Raw genomic sequence first — 18984 nt, forward strand, 5'->3', positions numbered from 1 at the left:
GTTGGGAAACCAATTAAAGAATTGATCAACAATAACAATAACAACAACAACAACAACGGCAACAAAAAATGTCATTTAGCACAAGTTAGAAACGACTTGAAGCTGGCCAGAGTGAGAAATAAGCCTGATTAATGATCAAAAGAAAGTTATAGAAGCTATGAAAGCATAAATCATGATCGCTTAGGATTAACCAAAAAAAATAAAATCCATACAGTCGATTCAGTATAAGCTGCGCTGGCAACTAATTAGAGACTCTCACACACACACACACACATATATATATTCAGGCATGAAGTTGAAGCACCTGCCCAGGTATATATATGCTCTGGTATCATTAATAATTCAGAGACGGTTCGGGCGAACGCATAATAACCACGATTAAAGCAAACAAGGCTCATTGTCGGTTAAATGACAAGTTTTGACAACTTGTGAAACGACAAGTGGTCACTGCCAGTGGCCAGCAACAACAACAACAACAACGAGAGACAACAACAACAAAAAGCACACAAGCCTGAGCGAACGGGCAGGGCAGGGAAATAAGGTCCACTCTAACCAGCGACCCAGTTAAATTAATAATCCGCATAATTGGAGAACTTAACTCGCGAGGGAAATGGAAATGGAAAGGGAACGCTAGAGTGACAGAGAGGGAGAGAGAGAGACGAAGAGAGAGAGAGAGGGAGGGCGACAAACAGAGAGCGCTTAATATATCATTTAGATTGTTTGCCAAAGATAGCCACGCAGCGAGGACTTTTGCTGTCATTATTATTGTTTTTTATATTTGTTTCATTTGTTATTACTGTTGTTGTTGCTGTTGTTGTTGCTTTTGTTATCCGATTATTGTTGTTCCGATTCGGTGGGGTGTGCGCGTACGCATTGGCAAGTTAACATGGCCCGCTGGAAATTAGCCGCTGTTTCTTGCCTGCTTTTTGATTGTGATTGGGTCAAGGCGAGGCAGCTCGTATAATTTCTAATCAATTTAGTTAATCTGCACTTTAGATACCAGGCTCATGCCCATAAAGAGAAAATAATTGCATCTGTTTCACATGCGTGTTCCGTGTTATCCTGAGAACTAGCACACATTTTAGTTTACTAGCTCCAAGTTACGATTGGTTTTCACCTTGTTTTGTTCGGCTCAGTGTCCTTTACATCATGATATTGATATGGCGTGCATGCTAATCATAATTTTGGGACTTAGTTCAGAACGATCTGATTTAAATGATTTCCATGCCAATTGGTATAATAGTTTCGTTCTGTAGTATAATTATATTTAAATGTAAGCTTAAAGTAAAAATAATTATTTAAAAGCAAAGACTATTATTTCGTAAGGTGGCAAATTATATAAAATTTATTTTTGTTTATAAGAAAGTTTTAATTTCTAAAATATTCTCTGTTACTATAAAAGAAATGTCTGATCGTATTCCTGATGATCTAAACAGAAGAATTACATAGTTCTTTCATTTATTTTGATTGACATTAAATATTATAATATTATTGATTTTATTATTATATGTATTATGCATTATTATATATCATTACATTATAATTTAATGAAGTAACAGGCGAAAGTATTTTCATTTGCCTGCATTCAAAGACATTTTTTTTTTTTATAATCATTTAAATTACTAAAAGTAGAAACCAAAAAAGTTTTATTCTTGTTTTTTTTTTTTTTTGTGTATAGGCGATAAGCATCTTCTACAATTAAGATCTAATTTTTCATGTACTCTTTCTCTCTCTTTCATTTCCTACCGCCCCAACTGTGCGTATGACATCAACCTGAACTGCTCAACTGCTAATATCAGGGTGTAAGTATTTGAAAATTATTTGAAAAAACCAACACAATTAAATAGTCATTAACTATGTGGAAAATGTAATGGATAGTTAGTTGGATTGTTGAGGCGAACTGGGCCATGAAATGCTTGCTGAGTGTTGTGATAAATGAATTGCTTGAAACAATTGGCACGTACTTAAATGTCCTTTAAAGTTCATATTACATTGAAGAGCTGGCAGCGCCTCGGATGTGAGACGACCTTAATTACAGCCAGCAAAATACATGTTAAACATGACATTTTTCATGTGCCGGCGATCGATCAAAACGACAGCTACTGGATGTGCCAAAAGATTCCGGTTGCCCACTGTCCGCAGGTCTACAGGTCTACCTGTCTAGAGGTCTACAGGTCTACAGGTCTACAGGTCTACCGAAGGCCTGGAAGTCTGCGTGGCAGCTCGTGTCTTATCAACGTAATATCGAATTTCGATCAAAAACGCCTTCGAGCGACTTCTTTGCAGGCCACAGCGTTTTTGGCGCAAAAAATGTTGAAAACGGAACGTATGTAGCTGTGTACATGAATGGCAGGCAGGCACTGTTGCCAGCCCACATTCCAGCTCGCATGACCCTCATTATCATAGTTGGCACCATTAGGGGAAGCTACAAACATGTCCTGGCCAGGACATTCACTCCGCGTCTGACATCAGCCATAGGCGTCCGAGTGCATCTGCCACTGACTCCGTAATTGCCGTTGAGGCCTGCCAAAATGTATTATTAAATTGTTAAGGCGCAATGTCAGCTCCACTTGAAAGCTATGTTTAGCAGTTAATAATCAGCTAAAACCTAACTAGTTCCATAATCTTTTTTTTTACGTTAACTACATTCCGTTTGTCAGCTTGTTTATTCAGCAATTATTTATACAGATATCTTCATTCACTTTTATGGAGAAACTCATTTTATTTCTTCTTTCTTTACATGTGCCTCTTATTCTGGACTGTGACTATCTATGAACTTGCGGCTAACAGTATGTAAGTATAATATATACAATCTAATTGTAGGGTAAATCAGCAGTGATCGAACTAGAAAACTTGCCAATCATAACTTCAATAGTGTGGAAAGGGGAGAGAAGCTGAATGAAGAGAAGTCTCAATGGGGAAATTAGCAGTGATCAACATTGTAAACTTGATGATCGTAGTTGTAATTAGAAAGAACAGGAAAGCAATCAAGAGGATATCAGCAGTGATCGACTTAATCAGTGTGGAGAGGAGAGAAGGAGGAGGTGGAGAACTGAGCAGATAGATCAAAGAAAAGATCAACAAACAATCGAGCGAGAAAAGTTGATAATCCAACGATAGGTACTTTGGGGAAAAGTGGGAAATCAATGAAGAGAATGATCAACGGGGAGATCAGCAGTGATCAAGCTAGAAAAATGCATGATCTCTTGGTCAATACTGTACAAAAAAAGTGAGAAGAGATTACTAAGTAGATCAACGAGAATATCATTCCAAAATTAATACAAATATATAATTATGATCAAGCTGTATACAGACATCAAGCCCTGACAAACTTTAAGCAAATCCAATGCATTTCACGTAATATTTAGCTATCTCTCACAGGGCTTTGCATTCAGGTAAATTTGTTCACATTTCGATGCAATGCTTCTGTGCTGTGTTCTTTGTGCGCGCTGTAGATTATCATCGCAAATTGCTATCTGGGCTCTCAATCATCTATTGTCATGGCCATGATCCAGATGAGCAAATACCATCACAGCATTTTTACCATATCGGATTCCAGCTGTGACACCTTCACAACTACTTTGCACTCTGCGGACCAAACGAGTGACAAATATTTGGGCCATCCTTTTATGATCGTGAGGCACTGTAGGCCAGGACCATGGCTGGCTGTCTCACGACCTGGACATACGTACACTCTCTGTGTACCATACTCCTGGAATTCCTGCACAATGCGTTTCCAGCAGCAGCAGCAGCAGCAGCAGCAGCTGGATTCCCTTTAGCATCGATCGCCAACACCGTCGGATGCCTCCACGACTTGGTAGCTCAGGCTGTGGCTCTGGCTCTGACTCTGGGTCTGGAGAGCAAATCGCTCTGTTTTGTTTCTCGTTGGCCATCCACAAACACACTCACACTCACACACAATGCTGCCACAGACTGAACGAGACGCAAGAATTTATGGCATTTCACTGTCAGAGACGCAGAATTTCTGTCCCTTGCCACCATTAATGGAATGGACAATAAATTTAAACGTGCAGACGGACAACATGCCATATGTAAAGAGCCTAAGCCAGCCCAAAGCCCAAAGCCCCAAGGCTCAGCTCTAGAGGCGACATTCACGAAATGGCCAAAATCGCAGCTCTTTACTTTGCGCGTGAGACGATTTGTAAATCCAAGCCGAGCCACTCTTGGCCTTTGCATCCTATCTTATGACAAAGCGATAATCACAACCTCATGACTTCACACCTCATTTGAATTGTTATCAGAAACTTATTAAGCATCGCCTCTCATCGGCAACATTTGCAATAGGGTATATTGCGCACTTGGACATTATATATAAAAGAAAGAGAATGGGCTTCTTTGATTAGAGACAGTTTTGGATAATGATCTGATCAGCCCAGAAATAATTTTAGTTTTCTTTAAGTAAACCACTTAAAAACTAAAATATTTGTATAATTTCAGTAAAGTGTCTTCAACTACTTATACAGCTTAAGTAAAGGATTTCAATGTTAATTCACCTGAAGAAATACATATCGTAAATCGGCAGACAATGTTGATAAGATAGTCGTAGCTGTTTGTGTGTAGCTTCTGTTCTGTGGGCACATTTCTCCACGAAAGGCTAAGACAATGGGCTGAGATTAAATGCCAAACAGTGCAGATTAAGATGCATCGAACGCGAATAGTAGCTACATACATACATTCCTACATATATACATGTTTGTATGTCAGGGCAGTCCCTGGGCTGGCTGCAGCTTCAAACTGCGAGAGACACGATACAAATTTCCCTTGAAAAGAATTACATACCGATCGGCAGCGGGAATTGGCTGTAGCTCTATTTGTACTGTCAACCTCTTCTCTCGCTCTATATCTCTCTCTCTCATTCTCTCTCTCTCTCGCTCTCTCTCTCTCTCTGTTCGATTTCAATGTTGTTCCAGTGTCTCTGAATCTGTTGCTGCCGCTCGGCTTGTTTGTCTTTGCCGTTCATGAAAAAAGTGACCGTCTTCATTGTCAACACATGGTTTTGTGGTACGTCGTCGTGGTACGTAGCATTGCCGTGGCAAACAATTCTATAGAAAATCATCGTGCACTCGCGGCGATCGCCTGGCTCAGTCTCTTATCTGAGCGGCCCGAATCGTTGCGCCTTACTAAATTATTATGTTAACATGAAAATAATTGAGGCAAAAGGTATTCACCATTCGCCATTCGGCATACGGCATTCGGCAGTGGCTGGCCAATTTATTTATATCGTATAATCTTGAGCTCAGTGGAATCCTTGTTCTCCATTTCGATGGAGCGACAGCAATTGATGGCCGAACAAATAGTTCCCGAAGTGCAGCATATTGGGACACCGACGCCCTGCTGCTTGTTAACTGTCTCTCTCTCTCTCTCTCCATCTCGTTGCTTATATTAATATATACATATATATAATATGGCATTGTATCGGCTAACGATTAGTCAGTTAACTAATTAAACTCTACTCCTTGCAGACCGCTTTACACTGGGCTGCCAAGCATGGGAACGAGGATGTGGTCAAGCTGATTGCCGGCACCTACAAAGCGGATGTCAATGCCCGAACGGTGAGAGCTTCAAATATCCATAATACCTAAATAATTGAAATGTTTTTGATTTTAATTCGCATGTTGTCTGTCCAACTGTCGACGTATACATCTATATATTGGCTGCAGCATGGGGTAAGTGTCTTTTATCAAATACTTTTTAATAATATATACGAGTCGAAAATCGAGCATCGCGCTTCGCGCTTCGAGTGATTGAGCCTTGTCACAATCACGCGAAAATCTGCGTCACATGTCGCACGGCAAAACACTTCTTTAACCCTTCCCATGAGGCAGCCGAGAGCCCAGCCAAGCTGTGACAAATCGTGACGAGCAAATCCAATTGTGCCACAACACGTGCCCCTTCCCCTGGCTGGCTCCGGCCTCCTGCCACCGCCTTTGTCTATGCATGCGAGATTACACAATTTTAAATTGAAACGTTGCCGTTGTTCGAAACAAATTAAGTTCCCTCAAATGTTTTCCAAATGTCTGTCTCCAAAAATTGAGACAAAGTGAATTGTCAATCACGACGAATGTGTTACATTCAATTTAATATGAATTTCCAACTGATTTGTTACGCATCTTGCCAAAAGGGTTCCAAGTGCTGCTATTTTAATATGCCAGAAAATATTATAAAGCCAGCTAGAAAGTTTGAGTCGAAGCTGTTCTTCGAAGGACTGATATTTCAATCATTCTTTGTTTCTTTTGTGCTTACACACACACACACATACAGAAATTGAAACAGACTATACAGAAGTACTAGTACTACTAAGAGAACTATAGAACAGAAGAGACTGCTGTCTAAAACATATTATAATCATAAATATTAATATACATAGGCTATTTGGCATATTAAGAGCAAGAGACGGAGAAAAACCACTGAAGGTCATTTAAGTTCTCTATGTGTAAGCAGCAGCATTGGTTTGGTATTTATATAAGAGCAAAACTACACTAGAATGCTTGCAGAAGCAGAGAGGGCTCCCATTGGTCACTTACTGCAACGTTCTCTACCTGGCGTCGTTCTCTCTGAGCGCGACCTTGACGTTGAGTGAAAGTCGCCCTATATAAAGGGCATCAGCTGTAGCATTTCTTCAGTCGCCCAGGCCCGGTGGGGGCCACTCGTACAGTGCAGTAAAGTGAAGTGGAGTGAAGTGTGATCGTTCAGCTAAGCATTAAAGCATAAAAGGGAATTATTGGAGGAAATTCTTGGAGTAAATACTGAAAGGAATTACTTTGAGGAAAAAACTTTGTGAAAACACTTAGAAGAAATAAATTTGTGAAAATACTTTGTGGAAATCCTTCGAAGACATTCTTAGAGAACTTTTTTTTTCTGCAACGAAATTTGAAACAACAATACTATTTCCATTCTATCAATTGAATAAACTATTGTTTATTGTCTTGTTTAATACCAAACTGTATATAGCCTGGATTATTAATTGATCTTGCTAATGAACTGGTAATTCCTTTATAGGGCTATACACCGTTACACTTGGCTACACAATTTGGAAGGCATAATATATTCGAGCTACTATGGAATGTTTATAGTATGTATAAGTAACTAATACAAAATATATGAAAAACTGTTATTATTTATTGATTCAATCATACTAACATCTCGACGCTTGCAGAGGCTAATCGTGACATAATGGACTGGAGTGGCAATAAGCCATTGGACTACAGTCGACAGCGACCCAGTGTTTCGGCCTCAACGTGCAGCAGTGAGTATCAAAAGTATTTCCTTGGCACGGAGCTAAACAACAACTACCAACTGGGATACCAGCACGTTCTTGAGACTCCACTCTCAAGCTCTGGCAATGGCGGTGGCAATGGGACCAAGGGCGGCACACTCGGCAGCGCACTAACACGTGGCAAGAAGCGATCTCAGCTGCGCAACTATGCCACCATTAGCGGTGGCTCGGGCCTCGGTGCTGTGACTCGTACGCAATCTCTGTTGGCATCGCCATCATCATATCAGCGCTATAAAAAGCCATCGGTGCAGAGTGTGCTCGGTAAAGGATCCAATGATGACAGCGATGCAGAGTCCACGCAGCGACGCGACAAACGAGAGCCTGGCGATGCTGGCGTGCAGGCGCCAAAGACCCAAGCAACCAGAGCACGCAGCATATACGCTCGGCGCAAAGAGAGCTTCTTGCGTAAAACGTTTCGGTCCGCTGCCGGTGCGAGCCGAACCCCACCAAATGTTGTTACTAACCCAACTAGCAAATAATCCCAGCATGCACCAAATAACCTATGCACTATTTACTATATAACTTACACTGTAGTCGAAAATAGCTATGTATATAGATTATGTACATATACATCGATATGCCCAGTTATAGCCAAAGCATCAGCAAATGTATTAACAAAGAAACTATAATGTAAAGCTAAGCTATTCAACTTGTATATGAAATATGCCGACTGGCTTACCAAAGGATTTTAAACCTACATAATTCATAATTTATAGCCATATATATTAAAGTACTAACTGAAGCTTGAATTAAAAATTAAAATAAAACACGCATAACCATAATCAAGTAACCTTATATTAAAGAATATGCAACATATGGCTAGTCAGGGCTAAACCAAAAACTGTCTCTTTAGGCATTTCATCTGATTCACCTGCCCATTCAAAGCAAGGACATGATGTACTGTCTAGATTCTAGATTCGTCGTTGTATTGCATGTTATTTAACAATGTATGTATAATACGCTTTGCCAGAGTTTTCTAGAGTTTTACCTACCCAAGCACTTCTTGTTTTGTAATACCTTCATTTATCATAAAAATGTTATTCAAACTGCATGCCTAAACTAAATTTGTATTAAACAATTGTGGTCTTAATGCAACTGATCGAACTGATTACGATGATCAGCAAGTGCTCAAGTGAGTCAAGACTTGACAACTTAATAACATTAACTAACTTCTCTGAAATCTGGCAAGTGTTGAATGCCATCAAGAATACTTCTTCTACTTCCCTGTAATTTCTCAAATATCTAAAAAGAATTTCTGGGCACCTCTCTCTCTATATTTATTTTCATTATTACAACGTGTAGAAATTCAAGCGATGCGGCTCAACTCAAACGGACTCAATGGAACCTGGAGGCAGGTTGACTTAACTAAAGATTTTGAATGTTTGCCAACGATTAATGTTCAATAAAAGTTGGTCTTTTGTTCGTTCGCCTGTTATTATGTATATATATATATATTTTATAATTTCTTAAAATTATCTTTGAATATTGTTAAAAATGCTTTTGTAGCACACTTAAATTTAATTTAGTTTTTAAAAGCATTTGCTGCCTGTTTTACTTGTTTTCCTTGCTTGGTAAGTTTTTTACTTTTTAAAAAATTCTCCATATCGCAAAACTCATTTGTCCTTCCAAAGAAAACAAAAAATATATAATATTGTTATGGTTTACATATTTATCATTTTTAATTGTTAACAGCATGTGCATGTTTAGCTCTTCTATAAGCAAATGTGTTAAATAATAAATATCTTTAATTTATCTTTGCAGAAATCAAGGCACGAAAAAAGCATGCAAGTAAGTACTAATTCGAATTTATAATATATAGATTCTAAATGGATTCCATCATATTTTCAGTCGAAAAAGATTTGGGCTTCCTGCGGATTGGTTCGTTGAATGTCCGGGTAAAGAAAACAACCGAAGCGTTCAGCAACTTCTTGGGAGTGGGCAATGGCAATGCCCTGACGGCGTATGGACCTGGCGGAGTCTCCGGAGCAGCCCCAATCGAAGCGGGTCGCCATCACCAGCGAACTCACCGTCACCATCATCAGCGTCATCCACATCATGCCAATGGTACGACACGGGATCGGCATCCGAATCAGAGAGCATCGACGACAATACCATACGGCTCGACTAATGTGCTGGGCTCCCGGTCCAGTGTGCCAATTAATCGGAATATATATGACACTGTACACAAATCGTGGGGCTCAGCCGATAATATAACACAGCGTCCCGACACGCTAATGCCACCACCGAAATCGGTTGACTACGTCTCGAAGCGCTACAAGTCTTCTAAACGTTCATCGTATGCCTCAAATGCTACCGACTCACCTCGTGACTCCATTTGTTCCTCAAACTCCAGCTCGAACCTTAACTCTGGCTACAGCAGCATGCCAACTACTCCAAATCAAATACGTGCTCCTAAGAACATTGGAATCACAGTCGATTCCGATTCGGATTCAGCTTGTGGATTTGACTCCAATTGGTCTGTCAACGGTCGTAATTCAGTTAACAATAATATCCTAAGATCCTAAATTCTAACCAATGTATACATTTTTAAAATACCTTTCATAAACGAAACATACCAATAATTCCATGAGGCATTATCTAATATTAGGCAATACAAAGCTAAAAAGGGTTTACTTTATATAACTTTATATATGATAACATAATTAATATATATTTCACGCAGATGTATACATAGTATATCTATAAAAGAATCTCTCAAAAAATAAAAAATGTTGAAAGGCACTCGCCTATTGAAGCAACTATATATATTCATAAAATTTTACAAAACATATAGAAAATGCAAAGTTTTCATTTGGAATCATACAAATAAAAGTCATCAAAGATTCAAAAGCTCTGTTAGTATTCTCTTCGTGTCATTTGGAGTGTTAACTTTATGTCCTTTAAGACGAGGATCGATATAGATCTCGTAATCATTGCCACCCGGTTCGGTCTTATCGCCGAAGAAATGAATCTCTTTGAATTTATGATACTCCTCGATGTGGCGCAGACAGAAGGTCTTATCCCAACCATGAGGGAACACATCGAAGCTTATCTGGCCACCAATGCTGAATGTAAGGTCGATATCTGCGAACTCCTCCTTCAGCTTGGCAATCATTGTCGATCGAACTTTGTGCTCCTCGTCGTAGGCAGCAAACATGTTGCGCTCCTCCCTGGTGCACTGTCGGCCAATCGGGCAAACGTTCATCATGCCGTTGCGAAACTCAATAAACGTTCCACGTTTAATGGGCAGCTCCAACTCCGAGAGGTATCGCAGCACATAGTTGATAAAACGCTGCAGAGTTTTCTCGCCCAAATGCTGTATAATATTTTGTTTGCCCACTTCTTTGCCAGCTTCGATTTGCACCAGACCGTTTTCGGGGAATATAAAGTCAAACTCTTTCAATATCTTCTGGCCATTGAGCTGCTCGAACATTTTCTCCAGATCCGACCCACCAACAATACCAATGGTTGCCTTTGGCTTCACTTTTGTATAAAGGAATTCCTCAAACTCGGGCTGGACCACTGAGCGGGGCATAGTCAGGGTGCCATCCACATCGAATAACAGCAAAATATCCTCGCGCTTTGACATTTTAAAACAGACGAAGACCTACAATTGTTACTCAGAATTGACCACGTATGTGTATAAATAAACTGGATTGAGTCAGCTGTTTTAACGGAACTGATAAGACTGTCAAGTGTGTTGCGATGTTCACTCTACGATCATTTCTTACCGAATGCAATGAAAAATTGAATCTTTTAACATTTATTCGTACGTACATACATACATATATTTAACAATGGGTACGCCGGTTAATTACACATACATATGCGAAATGCGCTCAAAACAGCTGTTCACATTTCTTTGCGCAATATCTAGTTATGGTATAATATTAATATTTATTTACACTTGAGGATATATCGTAATGTAATACATATTATTTGCAATATTATATACTTTTATTTAGCATGACTGCTGATGTGCTCTTGTAGTGATTTATATTTTTTTGAGTTTATCATGGGATCCACAACAACTGGATATAAAGTAACTCCAATTGCTCCGACAATGCATGACACAAAGCCAACGAATCTCCAACCGCGTAAAGTTGCCATTAGACTGCAAAACAGAATTAATGTAATTCTAAATTAATTTCATTATTTACTATTATAAAACAAACACCTGCTTGATGACCAAATGGACTAAAAATTGACAAAATTCCTATGCAAACATCGAGGCCAAAACTATCGCATATTCTATCGATGACAAATGAAAAACACAAACAAACATCGATTACCGTAGCAGTTGCGGGCGTGTCGTTGTTGTTAGGTTCACTTCGTTTGTAATTATTTTTTGTTTAATATATATTTAAACTAAATGTGTACTGCTATAAATGTGTAAAATGGCTAGATTGTTATTGCTTATAAGTTTACTAAGCGCAGTTTATTTTACTACAACTTACGGTAAGTCAAAGTTCATTTGTCTAGCTCGCTGACTAAACATTGGGCGTTGCTGCATGTAAAACATACATATTTTGTATGCGTGTGTTTGTGAGTGTGTGTGTACGCATGTAAGTCTGATTTAATAAGCCATTCTTTTAGCCAGATTTAAACAATAAGTATATTTATACTCTCAAAATGTAGCTTGATAAAATGTGCTGTAAATAACATTGCCTTATATATTATTTAAGCGTAACAAGTTGTCTCACAAATATCGATCTCTGTGCGTCACTAATTAACTTAAAGCCAAAATTTAAAATATTAATATTTAATTTATAATTATAGCACAACATCACTATTCTGAAGATAAAATCAGCAATATTATTTGGTGCACAAAAGGCCAAGAGGAGCAGTACAAATGCCAGAATTTAACCGTTGCCATCGAACGGGATCGTGCTCTCTTCGATGATGTCTTCTTGAATCTCACCTGTCTTATGGCATACAGTGCCGATGAATGCATTCATCTCTTGGATCGCGAGAAGGCACATATCACCACATTGGATGCTGGAGATGTCTTTACCGCCGGTCGCTACAACTCCTTGATTCCCATAATGCAAGAGAAATTGGAAGGCGGATTTCTAGACTATCATTCAGTGGCAGTTATAAAGAAGAATACTTTAACCGACGTTACGGATCTGCGGCAGTTGCGCCAAAAGAGAGCCTGCTTCCCCTGGGTGGGCAGTCTAGCTGGTTGGATAGTGCCCATATATACGGTGCGAAAAATTCTTAATTTTGTCTAAGTAAATATTTATTAATATGCTTTCATTCATCTTTATTCCAGCTGCAACACAATGGCGGAATGGAGGTTGTAGATTGCAATAATCAAGTGAAAACCGCTGCCAACTATTTTAACAGCTCCTGCGCCGTCCACTCGTTGATTGATAGATATAATCCCATCGGAGATAACTCTGATAAGTAAGAAGATTTAGATTTTTATGTATCGATCATTTCACAATTATGTTTACTCTCCAGGCTTTGTGCTCTATGTACTGGCAAAATACCTGGACGCTGCTCATCGACTGATCCCTATTTTGGCTACGATGGTGCATTCAGGTGCCTTCTGGAAGCGGGCGAGGTAGCATTTTTGCGGCACGCTACGGTTTCCGAAATGCTACAAACACCAGAATTTAGTGAGTAGTCCAAAACAAAACGTATAAGATTATATTATTATTAGATTAATCTATTATTCCCGTTTAGAAAAACTGTCGCCAGACACCTTTCAGTTGCTCTGCCGCGATGGAAGTCGTGTGCCCATCAACGACTATCGGCAATGTAGCTGGGGTCAAATTCCTTCAGATGCCATTGTAACTTCGTCAGCGCGTAGCTTCAAAGAGCGTAATCAATATCAGCAATTCCTGAAACGCGTCGCTGAGCTGTATTCAGACGGGATTCGTGAGGAACCCAATCAGCCTCAGACAGGCGGAGGATATAATACATACAATGGCAACAACTATAACGATCAGAATCGTAACAACTACAACGATCAAAGCCGTAATAATCCATATGACAATTTCAACAGTCAGTACGACAACAACAATCCCTACAATAGAAATCAGAACCAAAATCCATATGATCGATTTGATGGCTCGAATTATCGCAATGAACGCCTAGACAGCAGCTTTACCACAGAGCGCAGTGGACTTGAGGGAAACACTTCAGTGCCTTATGAGAAATTCCGCATTTTTGAATCGAGGCGATATGGCAAATCCAATCTGCTCTTCCAGGTGACATAAAAAATATGTTATTAAGTATTTTAATCTAACACTCCAATTTAATTTAATAGGATGCAGCCAGAGCCCTTGTTTCCATACCAGAGGATGATCAATCCTTTACCAAATACTTGCAACGAGCTATTGACTACATATACGGCATTCGTGAGTGTCCCGTTCCTGCAATGACGCTATGTGTGACTTCTGAGCCAGAGCTGGAAAAATGCATTAAGATGAGAGTAAGTTAGATAAACGTCTTCTTAATCCCTATTTAATATTAATTGATTTCCTTCTCTAGACCGCACTCAAAGCACAAATCCTGAAACCCGAGCTGATCTGCAAGAAAATGCATTCGCACATAAACTGCATGCAGCTGATACAGTCTGGAAAGGCTGATATATCTGTGTTTGATGCTGGAGATGTCTATACGGCTGGCTTGAACTACGACTTGATTCCATTTATGTCTGAGGTATACAACTTGGGTGAGCCTGAATACTATGTGGTGGCTGTGGCCAAGGAGGAAGATCCCGATACGGAGCTTACTTATCTAAAGGGCAAGTACACCTGCCACACAGGCATCAATACAGCCGCAGGCTGGACATATCCGATGGCCTTCCTCCTCTCGAACGGTTGGATAAGACCCTATGGCTGTGACTCGATACGTGCTGCAGCAGAATACTTTACCAAATCTTGTGTGCCCGGTGCTATAAGCAGTGAATACAACACTGGCGTCCCATATGACAGTATGTGTGACCTGTGCCATGGAACCAGTTATAGATATTGTAGACGTGATGCATCAGAGGATTACTATGGACACACTGGTGCCTTCCGCTGCCTCGTCGAAGGCGGCGGCCATGTGGCATTCATGAAGCACACCACTGTCATGGAGAGCACCGGAGGCAAGCGCAAAGAGTGGTGGGCCAGAAACGCCCTTAACGACGACTTTGAATTGCTGTGTACCGATGGTACTCGCGCCGAGCTCCAGGACTATAAACGCTGCAATTTGGGCAAAGTGAAGGCTAACGCTGTCGTCACCCGAGGCGGCGTGAACTACAATGAAACACAATTACATGCATACATCAACCTGCTGACCTATGCTCAGCAGCTGTATGGTCGCAAGGACGTGGATGCTTTCAGTTTCAGCATGTTCTCATCGCCCATTGGACACTACGATCTAATCTTCCAAGACGCCACACGCCAACTGCAAGTTATTCAGCCAAACGAACGACGGTACGACACCTATTTGGGTGGAAATTACATGAGAGCACGTCGCATCACTGATTGCTATGCCAGTGCCACTCAGTTCACTTTCTCCACATTCCTGCTCCTAGCGAGTGCATTTGCCCTTAGAATTTTACTCTGATTGCATAAGTAGAATCTCTAAATTTCTATATCATACTCCAAATAGGTTAACCTCACCCATATTGACTCGTAACAATTCGAATATCCATTGTGAATCTCACAACAAATGACAAACAAACATATCTAAATGTACACCAATCACAGAGTTCACAATGCAATTTGTCGGTCTGGCCCATTCTGACTAAAGTGCCTTAAAATCTATTTTAAACAAGTCCATTGTTTATACAAATTTCAATTATCATTCCAAATGCAGCTACAAATTATACTATATACTAAATGTACAATAATTTAATATTAAGTTATAAAGATCAATATTACAAATCAGAGTACAATTTTGTAATCTACAACGTTCAACTCCGTCCTCTAAATTTAAATTATATTATATTTTACAAACCGTCCAAGAACACATTTTATCTGCAAGTCTAAAGTGTAATTACATGGTATTGTTTTTTATATACTATCAGAATTATACATACATAGATATATTGAATAAACTTTTTTAGATTGAGTATTGTCTTTTCTTCTAAAAATTAAAATAGATTTTGAAAAAGCAAATTCAACAAACTCGCAATGGTGACGTCACTGCTGTGGTGAAACCGCGTCTGCAAACGTTTCGATGGTATTGACATTTTCTTCCTCTTCACATTCATTCAGCTGGTTCGCGCACTGACACGCGTTGCTTTTCGACGGTTTCTTATATGTGGGCTACTTTTAGTACAACAACAAGGTGAAAACGGAAAGTAGTTTTGCGACTGGTTGCGAGCTTTCACAAGGATCGTCAGTGCCACAGAGATATCGAGTCAGCAATTCAGTTATCAACATGTCTATCAATTTGCGCACCGTTTACGCTTTTGCGAGAGAAATGTATCCAAAAGTATCAAAGGAAACCATTCAATACGGAACAGCTGGGTTTCGCGGCAAGTGAGTTTACTTATCCTTAGCTACATACATATGTACATATAAATTGCCTCATATATACGAATACATATGTCCAATTGGGTGAATGTCCACGCCCACACCCAAGCGAACAAACACGACATTAAGACACACACAAACACACTCACCCGCATATTGCTAGATAAGTGTGCATATGTATGTGAGTCTCTTAGGGAGTGGTGAAGATGAGTAAGGCGATGCACTATTTTGGCATTCTGTTATATTAATAGAATTTCTTGCTTTATCAATGGACATGCACCTTTTAAAGGTACCTACATATGTATGTAGGGCCAAGCCTCCATGTATAGATAATTAATCTTAGTAAATGTGACGAACGTTACACGTTGTCAATAACTCAACTCCCATTAAAGAATTTTTAATTATTATAAATTAAAGTTATATATTTCACTTCTCATTAGGCAACTAAAAAGAACTTAACCTCCAATTAGAAAATCAATCATTCTTCTTGGCGGCCTATTTGAACGCCTAGACACGCAAGAACAATGTTATGTTTAGTTACTCATACGCTGGAAAGCACACATACTTTTTCAAAGCAGAGCACATAAAAACACAAATACATATCAGAATATTATATATGTACGTGCTGGCGAGACTTTCTTGCACGAATGCATTCGAATTTCGAAATGATAATAAAGACGTTCAACCGTTAACGATGAAAGATCACATATGGGGCAATACATATACTACTCGTATGACCAAGAATCACATAAATATACACGTTATCTTGTTTCTCTGTATATTTACTATACAACACCATTATATATGCTTACTTCATAACTGATAATAATCAAGAACATCGATATCTTCTTTTTGCACAGAGCCGAGCTTTTGGACAGCGTTATGTTCCGTATGGGCGTGTTGGCCACTTTACGCTCCCGGTTTAGAGAGGGCTCTGTCATTGGCGTAATGATCACAGCCTCACACAATCCGGAGCCCGACAATGGCGTTAAGCTGATCGATCCGAAGGGTGAAATGTTGGAGTCCAGCTGGGAGAAGATTGCCACAGATCTGGTGAACGTTAGCGACCAAGAACTAGAGCAGCATGTAGCTAACATAATTAAGGATAACCAAATCGATATTACCTCTAGCTCTTATGTCTACGTGGGTATGGATAATCGCTATCATAGCCCACGCTTGCTCAAAGCTGTGGCAGATGGTGTCATCGCACTGAAGGGAAACGTACGAGAATTTGGCATAGTCACCACGCCAATGATGCACTTCTTTGTAGTGGCAGCTAACACAAAAGAGGCGTATGGCAAGCCCACGGAGGAAGGCTACTACGATAAGCTTATTTCCGCCTTTGAGAAACTTCGCAATGGCCAGCTGGAGAATGGCAACTATCGCAATCGGCTGATCTTCGATGGCGCAAACGGAGTGGGTGCTAGGAAAATGCTGCAATTCAACAAGCGCATGAATAAATCCCTTGACGTGACGGTTATAAACCAGGGCGTTGGACCGGGCAAGATCAACGAAGAGTGTGGGGCCGATCATGTTAAGGTGCAGCAAAAACCTCCAGTGGGCATGCCCATTGTGGAACCGTATACGCGCTGTGTCAGCGTCGATGGCGATGCTGACCGTGTGGTCTACTTTTTCACCGATGAAACGGGGCAGTTTAGGCTGCTCGACGGAGACCGGATAGCCACCCTAGTGGCTGGCTACCTGATGGACTTGATTCAAAGTTGCCAGCTGGACCTGCGATTGGGCTTAGTGCAGACGGCTTATGCCAATGGCGCGTCCACAGATTACATTGTCAACGAATTAAAGGTGCCCGTTTCCTGTGTGCCCACAGGTGTTAAGCACTTGCATCACAAGGCCCTGGAGTACGATATTGGCATCTACTTTGAGGCCAATGGCCACGGCACAATTGTGTTCAGCGATAGTAGTAAGGCAGCGATAAGCGAGGCTGCCAAGACGAACCCCAAAGCGCAGACTCTGCTGCTCGTAATAGATCTGATCAATGAAACTGTAGGCGATGCCATCTCCGATATGCTGTTGGTGGAAACGATTTTGAATCACAAGGGCTGGGATGTTAAAGACTGGATTTCGAGTTACGCGGACCTGCCAAATCAACAGCTTAAGATACAAGTCAAGGATAGAAACGTTATCCAGACCACAGATGCAGAACGCGTCTGTGTAAAGCCGGAGGGACTACAGGATGAAATCAACCAAGTCGTTGCAAACTACAAACGTGGACGTGCGTTTGTGCGGCCATCCGGAACAGAGGATGTGGTGCGCGTATACGCCGAAGCTTCAACAAGAGAAGTAAGGATATTTTGGAATTAATATAACTAAAGATACTAAATGCCCCTTCTTTCTCTCTTACAGGACACCCTTCAGCTGGCATACGAGGTGGGACGATTGGTGCAAAAACTTGCGGGTGGAGTCGGCCCGGAATTAGTTAATCCAAGCAACAATGCTCATTTGTAGTCAATATTTTTAGAGAAGGCTTGCGTGCTTAGGCATAATCTCAAATAATCGCATTTAACCGGCGTGCTTAATTGATAGCTTTTATTTTACATCCTACTTTGGGGAAAATGTAGCTAGTATGTTAAATTTATACACCGCCTTAAAGTATACCCAATTTCAATGACTCACAAATGCATTTAGATTGTAGTAATAATCGCATTTGTTATGTTTTCAAAAGAAAAATAAGCTAAAATTCTCAATTTAGATTTTTTTGTATAATTTACAACTGTTAAGAAATTGCCAGAAATGCATCGAAGTAATTTCTAATAAAGAGGTCGGGGTGCTTACCTATATGCCTGTTCCTATTCTTAAGTACTTTTACACTGTCATATACCCATGTGAACCTCTGTATCAGCAATATGTATTTTTACAAATATGTGTATTTTGAGACAATTCAAGAGATTTTATATTCTTGCCAGAATAAAAAGTACGGAGACTGTTATCACAATATTGTGACTGTCACAACTATATAAATCCGTAGTTTACTCAAATTTATAAAGGCTTACATATCGTTAGATGTGCTTCCCCTTGTATCCTGTATAGAAAGTATATTAATTTTAATTGCATTGTCTAGTTTAAAATGTGTTCATATTTTTTATACTTAAAATTTCGATTGTTAAATATATAACAAACATATTTTGTAATTTGCCCTGTCTGCTTTATTTAATTGGTAAATTAATCAGCTAACAAGCACAGTTA

General features: G+C 39.9%; 5 protein-coding genes across 7 annotated transcripts; 3 read left to right on the top strand and 2 right to left on the bottom strand.

Moving 5' to 3' along the window:
* The first annotated feature begins 5619 nt into the window (after positions 1 to 5619).
* Positions 5620 to 10901, top strand: LOC108650893 (uncharacterized). 2 transcript variants are annotated; one of them, XM_089260229.1, is made up of 5 exons: positions 5620 to 5687; positions 7021 to 7093; positions 7178 to 7267; positions 9059 to 9085; positions 9146 to 10901. In XM_089260229.1, the coding sequence occupies exons 1-5, from the start codon at positions 5634 to 5636 to the stop codon at positions 9820 to 9822; spliced, it is 921 nt and encodes a 306-aa protein (XP_089116355.1). In that variant the 5' UTR covers positions 5620 to 5633; the 3' UTR covers positions 9823 to 10901. The 2 variants fall into 2 exon arrangements, with proteins under 2 accessions (XP_089116355.1, XP_089116356.1); XM_089260230.1 differs by lacking the exon at positions 5620 to 5687 and adding an exon at positions 8600 to 8648.
* On the bottom strand, positions 10046 to 10886 carry Pmm2 (phosphomannomutase). Its single transcript, XM_018100210.3, has one exon. It carries the CDS (start codon positions 10884 to 10886, stop codon positions 10134 to 10136), a length of 753 nt encoding a protein of 250 aa, XP_017955699.1. The 3' UTR covers positions 10046 to 10133.
* Positions 10902 to 11174: 273 nt separating the features above from the next.
* Positions 11175 to 11895, bottom strand: LOC108650894 (uncharacterized). 2 transcript variants are annotated; one of them, XM_089260232.1, is made up of 2 exons: positions 11755 to 11895; positions 11175 to 11411 (listed from the first exon to the last, which is right to left on the bottom strand). In XM_089260232.1, exons 1-2 carry the CDS (start codon positions 11817 to 11819, stop codon positions 11255 to 11257), a joined length of 222 nt encoding a protein of 73 aa, XP_089116358.1. In that variant the 5' UTR covers positions 11820 to 11895; the 3' UTR covers positions 11175 to 11254. The 2 variants fall into 2 exon arrangements, with proteins under 2 accessions (XP_089116358.1, XP_017955705.1); XM_018100216.3 differs by lacking the exon at positions 11755 to 11895 and adding an exon at positions 11473 to 11608.
* Tsf2 (transferrin 2) lies at positions 11585 to 15370 on the top strand. The gene is made up of 7 exons (XM_018100186.2): positions 11585 to 11755; positions 12077 to 12504; positions 12573 to 12706; positions 12764 to 12921; positions 12989 to 13515; positions 13575 to 13739; positions 13799 to 15370. Exons 1-7 carry the CDS (start codon positions 11686 to 11688, stop codon positions 14861 to 14863), a joined length of 2547 nt encoding a protein of 848 aa, XP_017955675.1. The 5' UTR covers positions 11585 to 11685; the 3' UTR covers positions 14864 to 15370.
* A 118-nt stretch (positions 15371 to 15488) lies between these two features.
* nst (phosphoglucomutase 3-like protein nst) lies at positions 15489 to 18759 on the top strand. Its single transcript, XM_018100197.3, has 3 exons — positions 15489 to 15783; positions 16638 to 18081; positions 18145 to 18759. The coding sequence occupies exons 1-3, from the start codon at positions 15683 to 15685 to the stop codon at positions 18244 to 18246; spliced, it is 1647 nt and encodes a 548-aa protein (XP_017955686.1). The 5' UTR covers positions 15489 to 15682; the 3' UTR covers positions 18247 to 18759.
* The last annotated feature ends 225 nt before the right edge of the window (positions 18760 to 18984 follow it).

The sequence above is a fragment of the Drosophila navojoa genome, chromosome 4 (assembly GCF_054131105.1).
Source record: "Drosophila navojoa isolate 15081-1374.11 chromosome 4, UAZ_NAV_1.0, whole genome shotgun sequence".
Taxonomy (NCBI): domain Eukaryota; kingdom Metazoa; phylum Arthropoda; class Insecta; order Diptera; family Drosophilidae; genus Drosophila; species Drosophila navojoa.